This window comes from Rhagoletis zephyria, unplaced genomic scaffold (genome assembly GCF_001687245.7).
Source record: "Rhagoletis zephyria isolate East Lansing unplaced genomic scaffold, Rhagoletis_zephyria_1.1 Rzeph_scaffold_00189, whole genome shotgun sequence".
Taxonomy (NCBI): Eukaryota; Metazoa; Arthropoda; class Insecta; order Diptera; family Tephritidae; genus Rhagoletis; species Rhagoletis zephyria.
Window position 1 is genome coordinate 19145 of NW_016157273.1, and position 10335 is coordinate 29479.

General features: G+C 35.7%; 1 protein-coding gene across 2 annotated transcripts in view; it reads left to right on the top strand.

Annotated features, from left to right (window-relative positions):
• The first annotated feature begins 591 nt into the window (after window positions 1-591).
• The window catches only part of wg (Wnt family member 1 wingless), a 179634-nt gene continuing 169890 nt past the window's right edge, over window positions 592-10335 (top strand). For both annotated transcript variants that reach the window (XM_017609105.1, XM_017609104.1), the window contains exon 1: window positions 592-766. In XM_017609105.1, the coding sequence (XP_017464594.1) occupies window positions 757-766 (10 nt within the window). In that variant the 5' untranslated portion in view covers window positions 592-756. The remainder of the gene's footprint in view (window positions 767-10335) is intronic.

A 10335-nucleotide genomic window follows, 5' to 3' on the forward strand; every position in this document is an offset into this window, starting at 1 on the left:
TAGGAGCGGCAGACGAAGAAGAAGACGGAGTGAGAGTGAGAGGGCAACCGTTATGCATAATAGACAAGTCAGCATCAGCAATGTTTACAGCAGGCACGACGTTAATTGGCATATCTTGCATTTTGCGAAGCTCAGCTTGAAGACTATCAACCTTTTCAAGTAAGATATGTTTCTCATCAAACAAAGATTGAAGCAAAGAGATCACTCGTGCATTCTCAGCTCTGAGCCCAACAATTTCGTTGAGAACAACACTGAGGGTAGACTCCAACTCATTGCTATTCGAATGCCCTTTTAGCTTGTTTTTCTGAGCTCCAGCCGGCTCGCCAGGCAGCGGTTGTTGTTTTACTGGAACATTCTGATGGGCATCGAGAGCAGCAGAGACATCCACAGCCGACAAAGGCTTGGTCGCGGTGTGGGGTGGAGGCGGAGAGCGAAGTGAGTCCCGCCGAACTTTAGTACAAGATGAGCAGCAAAATGCACGATCGGTTTTATGCAAAAAGTCAACATCGGCTTCCGATAAATTAACACACTTTAAATGAAAAAATTCTTTACATTGAACGCACTGAATTTTCTGGCGACCACGGTCGACCTTTTGCTTACACGTGCAAGGCATGCTTTAAGTGTACAAGTAAAATTACAATATCGTTTAACTTTCGCTAAAAAACCATATACACGGCAATAATACAGAGCTTAGCGTAGACACGTCCGAACGGCTCAGCGACTTATTTACTATCACATCAGATATTATGATTTTAAATGCATGCATGTAAGTACATAAATGTATATAAATATAAAGATATTACGGAACACCACAAATCAAGAAGAAACATTGGATAAACAAGGAGTGTATAAACTAACTTGCAAATTCCAGCATAGTTATATAGGTCAAAAAGGACGTAAAATAAAAACAAGAACTGTGTCTGAACTTTTTATCAATGTTACCTTATGACAGCATTGTAATAGAATTAAGATAATCTCTAGTTCTTATTAAAGAGGAAATTGTTTCTCCTTGAAGTCTATTTCGACATTTTGTTTTGATACATTTTTGTATCACAGACAGTGGCTCATTGAAAGCATTATTGGTGATTCGTACTTTTTCCCAAAACTCACAAATATTTAGGTTGACAAATATTTTTTAACCAGGTGTTCAGCCCTAAGTTCTGTGTTTCTGTCTTCTATTCTAGCAATTTCCTCATTAGAATTAATTCTTTTCTTCATAGTACGACAAAAGTTTACACAAAATTGTTTTACGTTTTTTCTAAAATTTAGTATATCTTCCTATTTTAGTTTTCCTTTGTTTTGAAAAATAAACAATTCTGCTTCTGCTCCACAATATACGTTTCGTATATAAATTTTATGTGATTCTAAGTCTATCACTGTAGAAATTAATCAAAACAGTGCTGTATAACTTAACGAATCAAGTGCTGCCAAACTTTGGCTACAGATGAAATTGTAATAAAAAGTGCTGGGGAGTAGGAAAGTAAAAAAGCACTTAAAATTGTATCAAACAAGTACAATTGTATCGAAATTATCAACACTGGTCTGAAACCCCGTTTGGTAGCGAACGGCTCGGAGAGGTCTTTCAAAATTCTGACGGAGCTAGTGGTATAGCTCAACGTCATTTAACACAGCCGTATGAGTTTTGAGGGGATGCCAAATTCAGACATAGCGGCATATAGGCAACTCCTTTTAATGCTGTCGAAAGCGGCTTAAAAGTCGACAAATAGATGGTAAGTGTCGATCCAATTCTCAGGGGTCTTTCCCAAGATTTGGCGTATTGTGAATACCTGGTGGATTTGTCAGGTATAAAGCCACACTGATATTGCCTAATCAGTTCATTGACGGTGGGCTTCAGTCTTTCATACAATACGCTCGATAAGACCTTGTAACCTATGCTTAGAAGGCTGATCCCGCGGCAAAAAACTCGAATTTAATCAAAATAGTAGGTTTGGTGACCCGTACTAACTCGCTAGTGGGAGTGAGAGTTACGAGGCAATGGACACTTTTGTAGAGCATTCAATTCTGAAGAAAATCTGTCATTGACCATAATTATATCATAAAATTCCTCTGAGCTGTAGAGTTTTGAAAAAAAAAAACAAAGTTTACGTGTATTTTATATGGGAAGTCTTTGGACGCCTTGGGCGAGTACTTGATGTTAATATCAAGAGTTAAAATTTGTATGGAGTTTTTTTAAAGGAGTTTTCCACAAAATTTCGAGGTAGGAGTGGAAAAAAAACAATAGTCGCAAAAAACGCCCTAATATGCATGTGTATGCTAAGTGTTATAATTACCGTAGCAGTGAATATTTGCACCTTTTTTCGTTGTAAAAGTTGTTTTCAGGACTTAAATTTATAAAATTTGTTATTTTTATTAAAATAGCGGAAAATGTAAAAGCAACTTTACTTCAATAAATGCTCAACTTTAAAAAAAAATAGCTCTTCATTTTAGCTACTATGTATTAGTATTATTTAGCTCCTTTTTTCGACCGATTTAGCTCCAAACGAAATGATTTTCTGGCAATACTGCCTTGCATAGATGAACGACTCGTGGTTAGATTTGAATTTTTTACACTTCGTCTGCCAGCAGAAATCCGAATTTTTTAAATATTCAGTGTCCCTCGTCGTATAACAAAGCAACCAGTCCAAGTCTTGTTCTGTTAGATACTATCTCTGAACTAGTAACTTCATTTCAAGGGGACACTTGCGCACTGTAGGGTATGTACCATGCAGAAAATCTTACTAGCTCAGTACTAGCGTAGAACTAGACCTTTTGCCGACAGTACTATTTCTAGCTCAATACCCAAGTAATGCTTTCAACTGTCCAGTTTTACACGGTGACGTCATTGGCGGTGGCAATTGTCGCCCTGTGCATTACTTTGCAACTAGTTTTTAACCGGTTCCGTTTTGGACCGTTCTTTTTATAAGAAAACGTTTTTAATATTCGATTCTTGCATATTTTCTTAGTTTTCACTTTTTAACCGACTTCCCAAAAAGGAGGAGGTTATCGGTTCGTCGGAATATTTTTTTTTTGTTTTGTTTTTTTTTTTGTTATGTATGTTACCGCATAACTTTGGACCACGTCAACCGATTTCGATAATTCTTTTTGCATCGGAAAGGTAGTGTCTCAGGGTGGTCCCATACTAATCTGGTTAAGATCCGATTAGTGGATCATGAGATATATATATATATTTTTTTTTTTTTTATATGAGAGTTGAAGTCATTTTTTTTTTGCTAAAAATTACTTGTATTTTAAAGATTCCATTTTTATTCTTCTTCTTCTTCTTCTTATTTGGCGCTGTAACCGCCAAAACGATGTAACCGCCAAAGCGATTTAATTCGCTGCATTATGTCCATGTCGTTGTGAAGCTCATACAACTCATCGTTCCATCGTCTGCGGTACTCGCCGTCGCCAACGCGCAAAGGCCCGTAAATCTTCCGCAAAATCTTTCTCTCGAACACTCCAAGAGCCGCCTCATCGGATGTTGTCATTGTCCATGCTTCTGCGCCATATACCAGCACGGGCATGATGAGTGACTATAGAGCGTGTTTTTCGTACGTCGAGAGAGGACTTTACTCCTGAATTGCCTACTCAGTCCAAAGTAGCACTTGTTGGCAATAGTGATTCTGCGTTGGATTTCCATGCTGACATTATTATCGATGTTAATGCTGGTTCCCCAGTAAACGAAATTCTCTACTTTCTCGAAATTGTAACTGTCAACAGTAACGTGGGTGCCAAGGCGCGAATGTGCTGACTGTTTGTTTGATGACAGGAGATACTTCGTCTTGTCCTCGTTTACCACCAGACCCATTCGCTTTGCTTCCTTATCCAACTTGGAAACGGCAGAACAGACTTCGCGGTTTTTGATACCGATGATATCGATGTCATCGGCATAAGCCAGCAATTGCACGCTCTTGTAGTAAATTTTTCCTTGTTGTTCTACAGATCTTATTATCTTCTCCAACATCAGATTGAAGAAGTCACATGAAAGGGAGTCGCCCTGTCTGAAACCCCGTTTAGTGGCTAACGGCTCCGAGAGGTCTTTCCCAATTCTGACGGAGCTGGTGGTATTGCTCAACGTCATTTTACACAGCCGTATGAGCTTTGAGGGGATGCCAAATTCAGACATAGCGGCGTATAAGCAACTCCTTTTGGAAAATGGGCGTGCCACCGCCCACTTATGATCACATATATGTATCTCGCTAACCGTTCTAGCAATTTGTACCAAACTCGGTATGGTTATTGTGCTTGCCACAAAGAAGCAAACCGTTAAATTGTTGAAATCGGACTAAAATTACGGCCGCTTTTCATACAACGGTAAATTTCAGAAATGCTTGAAATTTCAATATTTCGAAATTTAAGGACGCTAATTTACTTAAAATTTATACACCCCGGCTTATCATGTGGCGGTAGCTTTCGGAAAGATGGAAAACATATATTTAACACTTGCGCCGGGTATTAGACTTTCTTACTTGTTCTACATTTAATTTGAAATAGTATGCTCCAACGGATTAAAAGTAGTAAATAATTAGTACCTTTTCTAGTACTTTGAAATGCGTTACCGGAATAGACCTGCCGAAAAAGTGAGGTTAATTACTGACAACACCTTGCTATTATTACACATGTGTATGAGTAAGATCCGATGTTTGCCCATGATTTTCCCCTGATATAGCCCGCGAAATGGGCTCGCCATTGCCCATGGCTGGACATATATACTTTTACTAAGATGGCTGTACTCAAACTAAATTGGTCTAGCGGTTTGCCGCCCTCTATTGGAAGACGCAAACTTCTTGGCTTACAATCTATACAAGACCGGAGAACTTACTTCGCACTAGTATTAGTTTACCACTTACTAAATCATAAAATTGACTGCGATGAATTTTAATACTTCGTCGCGTGAATTAAGGCATAATCGCTTACTTGTCGAAACGTCTCATAGAACTAATTATGGCTATAACGAGCCAATTGCTAGAAGTATACGTCTAAGTAATAATTATGCGCATCAAATAGATTTTACTGTCACTTTATCAAAATTTAAATTAGATTTATTTACTGTTTTAAATTAGAAATAGTCTGTAAGGATAACCTGTAGACTGAATAAATAAATAAATAAATATACATATGTACTTATGGACTGCAATGTTTTCATGTATGTATATACATATTTTTGAATGGTTGTGCAGGGTTGCCACTTTGGTAAATTGTTACCAAAATTGGTAGAAAAAATTTGGGTTGGTAAAAAGGTAAATTTTTTCTCATTTTGATAGATTTTTGATGAACTTTCCGTTCCCGATTTATTTTTCGTAGTTATCTTTAAATATATTATAGATTTCTTTGCATACTTTTTATATAATTACATACGTATAAATGTATATCGATATAAGACGAACATATCACGCTCCATTCAAAACTAATTTTACTTGAATCCCGAGGAGCTTTTGATTGCCTAAATATTTTAAATGACTATCTAAATATAAAGAAAAAATTGACAGGTATGTAATTACGCACTATGATTGTGTCGCAAAAAAAAATAAATCAACGCCATTTTTTATTAATGGAAAAAAATTTTAAAAAATCAACGGGAATTTTAAGCAGCACATTGTTGGCTATACTCAAATAGTATTTGCTTTAAAACTCCATACCTTAAATTGTTCTAAAAATTCAGAGTAAAAAATTCGAAATTTAGACGAAAATTTTTGGAATTTTTCTATATGTTGTATATAGTTTGAATCCTCGATTTTTTTTGGATTTAGTTAAAGCAATAAAAAAAATTTACTCGAAAAATATTGCGAATATTAAAAAAAATCACTTTTTTGAGTCACAGTATTTGTCTATAATAACTCGAGTTGAAGTTTTTCAAATAATGAAGTTTCATTGTTGCCTTTAGTTTCATAACTCCCGCTTTTGGTTGAAGGAAACGGAGAATATGCCAATAATATGACTCAAATACCGTATAACTAGTTAAATAAAAAGTTCTTAAAAACCATTTTTATTCTTATTTAAATAACTAAAAAAATAGAAAAAACCATAGTTTTAATTAAAATAAATAAAAAATATCAAAACTGTGGTTTTTGTTAAAATAATTATAAAAAGATTTGGTAGATTTTTTTTCAAATGGATGGTAAATATTTGTTTTCGTCAGTGGCAACCCTGTGGTTGTGCATATATTTGTATGTATGTATGTATGTACATAAGTATGTACAAACGAAAACAAATCTGATTAGAGCTAGTAACTCTGCTCGTTAATATCAATGCGTATTGTACTGAATGTCAAAAATTATGTGTTTATGTATGTACAAATATTAGTTGCGATCCCGTACGAGTCCGGACTAGTCAGAAATAGTCAGAATCAGTCAGATTTTACTGGAAATCGATCCCGTACTCGGTTCTCTGACTATTGAGAGGACAAAAAAGAGAGCAAATACGGTTCTTTCTCTGTCAGAAGTTACCAGTTTTAGTCCGAGAATTTTTTGCTGGTAAATTCTGGTAAATGTGTCAAACGATCAGCTGTAGTGTGTTTGGCAACCANTTTGGTTATTTACATGTGTGAGCTGAGTGTGTTTACATACAAAATAAGCAAAAATTTACAACCAAAATTTGGAGGTTATGTTGAAGTTGACAGAAGTTACCATTTTTTACTAGAAAGCGATCCCGTACTTTTCAATGTTACTCTCTCGCTCTGAGCGAATTTTTATTGTTTGACAGTTTTACTAGTCCGAGTCCGAGGAATACGGGATTGCACCTACTAGTTGCGTTCCTTATCTCCCAGAAATAGTGAGAAAACGTCCGAAGTAGTCAGATTTAGTCCAAAAAGCGTTAACTCGAAATGACAGCAAAAATGAAAGAGCAACACTCAGTGAGAGTGACTCTCTTCAGTCCGAAGTAGTCAGATTTAGTCCAAAAAGCGTTAACTCGAAATGACAGCAAAAATGAAAGAGCAACACTCAGTGAGAGTGACTCTCTTCAGTCCGAAGTAGTCAGAGTTAGTCAGAAGAATTTTTGGTGGCAAAATCTTGAAAAGTGTCAACCTCAATTGAATTTATATTAACGGAAATTAAAGAATACACAAAAAGCGATAATAATCTAAAAAGTAAACAAAGTGAGTTGAAAGTGGAAGGAGGCAAAAAATAATTGATATAGTAAGTGTTTATTGTGCTGGTGCTTGTGTGAGTGTGTTTTGTACATACATTTCTATTCTTATTTGACGTTAGTTTTGTTGTTGCCATTCTTTGGACTAAAAAGTTGGTTTTTTGCATTCCTTAACTTTCTCCTGTTGTTCTCTTTTAGTGAGCGCATTTTGCTTACGCTCTTGCAATTTGACACTTTTCAGATTTTAGTCCGAAAAGATAAGGAATGGACCTATTGTTAGAGTAGTTTTTATTCTCCCGCTATCACCTTGTATGAATTCGTCTTTCGTTGATATACTCTGATGAACATATGTATGTGAGGATGATAGAAAGGCGAACTCATATAAGGTACAGGAGCAGTTGAAATTTTCGCCCTGGTGTTTCTTAAACAAAGCCATGAACGTAGCGACCGTTGGTTCAACTTGATGATGTTTTGCTCTAGATTGTACCGTTTGTTGCCCTGTTGAATGAATTTGTGTCTTGGTTGTATGAAAGATCAAAAATTGTTTATTTTCGGGAAAATTTTACAACTCGTCGCCAAATTAATTGCCATTTTGTACAAAGTCACTCTATTTTTCGTTTATGTTATTCTCTAAATAACCCAAAATGGATAACTCAGCCGAAATATGTACTTTTGTTGAATTTTGTAAATGTAAGCCGAAACTATGAAATTGTAAAAATGAGATCGCAACGTTTAAGGCTTGCATTATGTAAAAATTATGTGTTTTTTATAATTCATGCTGTCATTTACTGCCATTATGCGTAGACCAATTCATGAAATCATTTCATGCGTTTGAGTAGAAACGGAATGCATGAACACCATTTCACGATTTAAATTATACGCGAAAGGGAGTTGATGCACTGAGTTTTTACTTAGATCCATAACATGATGCGTGAATTGGACAACGCATAAACGCGATAATTTTGCGTATATTTTGTAAGGTAATTTTATGTTTTTATACTCTTGCTACCACATGAGTATATCAATTCGTGATAAGAATATATGAATTCGTGATAAGAATATATGACTTCGCCTTGGAAGATAGAAATCGAGTAAGAAGAAATGCCAAACAAAGGAATTTGTCTTCTTTCAACTTATATAAGTGCATTTTCCAAACAAAAGTGTATTCGTTACTTAGTGCCTTAGTTATGTTGCATGGGGAGAATCGTAACAAATCACGGCGTGCATTATGAACATACGCATTTATTTGTTAAACATACAATAGATAATTATGTGAAAGTTCACTCCGTTCAGTTACTTCCATTACAATCCGGTCCTAAGGATGCTAGCAGGGTCAATTCATATAAGATGGTACTTCCGGAAAATGAATAAATAAGTTATATATCAGAAAATGAATAAAATTAAATCAAATTAATGTTTAATTTCTTACCAAACCTATGTATGTTACTCAATCGCCTAATGGTTTGCCGAGCCGTAAACATATGTTTACACATTAAATTTCGTGAGTAACCTTTTGTAAGAAGTTTCACTTCTATCATGTGTACAGTGCTACACACTGTTTTTGTTTTCATATTTTTATTTTGAATAACGTGTTATCCGGCTATCTGGTTTACTATACAGGTATGTAGAGCTATGAATTTAAAAAATACATCAAGGTTTAGTTGGGATATTCGCATTTGACCACCATGTTCTGCAAATTTCCCAGTACTGACTGCTATTCACCTGGGAGTGGCCATGAATCCTCTGGGTAGCGACCAAACACCCGCTTGGGATCGAGCTAAAGAGGGAGGACGTAAAGCTCCGCGGGGGGCTGGGTTTGGGTCCCGCTCCGTTAAAATCCTGCACAGTGAAAAAAAAAAACATATGCCTCGGTTGATACCCCCTTCCTTTGATGACGATCACGGCAAACGTAGGAAGGACTATGATTTGAGGGTGTGCACCTGGAATATCCGAACCCTTACAGGTCAATTCTGCACGCTACCGAAAATTTTGTAACCGGAAAATTTATTACGAAAAAATGTTACCAGCTCTTGTCACCGCGATTCTAGGTACGTTGGTAACGCAGTTAAAATATTCAGCAATTCAGCTATGAAGAATTGCGGAAATTCTAGCATTGCATATTTCGCGGGGCAATACTTTATTACCAGCTTATGAGATAGTAACAAAATTTACCGGTAACAAGAGTACACAGAATGCGAAAAGGGTTTAAAAATTGACAGGAACTTGATTTACCGGTTACAAAATGTTTATTACCAGCACAGAATAGACCTGTTAATCGGGAAGGTGCGTCTGCCTAAATGGTTGATGTCCTAGGGAAAGTAAAGGCTGACATCAACGCCATCCACGAACAGTGTTGCCAGGTCTTAGGCATGAGAAAACGTCACTCTTGGTCGGAAAAAACGTAATTTCCTGCCCAAAAACGTCTTTTTCAAATGTATGCACACAGGATAGTTCTTATTAAACTTTTATTGTATACAAAGGTACATACATAAGTATATATGTAAGTTGTATTAAAATGTCATTTCGACAGAGCACATTTAAAATTCATTGTAAACTGGTTTGAGATTGTTAATATAAATATCATTTTATATATACACTTTTTATCAGCTGATTAAGTAATCAATATTTTGATCGATTGTGGCTGTCTTTCTTTTGTTTATTTAATGTTTATTATTTTTCCATAAAAGCCAAGCTGATTATATAACAAACAAAATATAAATCCACATTTCAAACTTTGTGCAAAAATTATAAAAAATCTGCAAAGTTTCAGCTAAATTTTCAAGTTTTTATTCGGATTTTTAAGAATTTGTTTGAGTATGAAGTTTGATAGCCCATTATTTTCCAGGGTAATAATGTGCAAGTTTTAAGTTGCTAAAGAATCGCGTTGATTTTTAACATTTTTTTTTCTTTTGTAGAGATTTGGTTAGGTGGTCGATTGTCGAAAATGCGAAATTACGTTCTGCTAAGAAGTAACATAGCAATATTTCAGCCTTTTTTGCGTTCATTACATTTTCAATGAAGTCTTAAAAAAGTCGCCTACTTTTTTCTGACTTTTTATGCTGCTACAGCTTTTTTGGTGCTTTTGCGAGCGTGCGTGCTTCAATAGATCAGCTCATCCTGATCAGTGATGGGAATACCTAAATACTTTTGTACTTAAAGTACCACTTTGGGTACTAAATACACAAATACTTAGTATTTTGAGATGACTAAATACCCAAGTACTATTTACTTAGGTATTTAGGAGCTGCT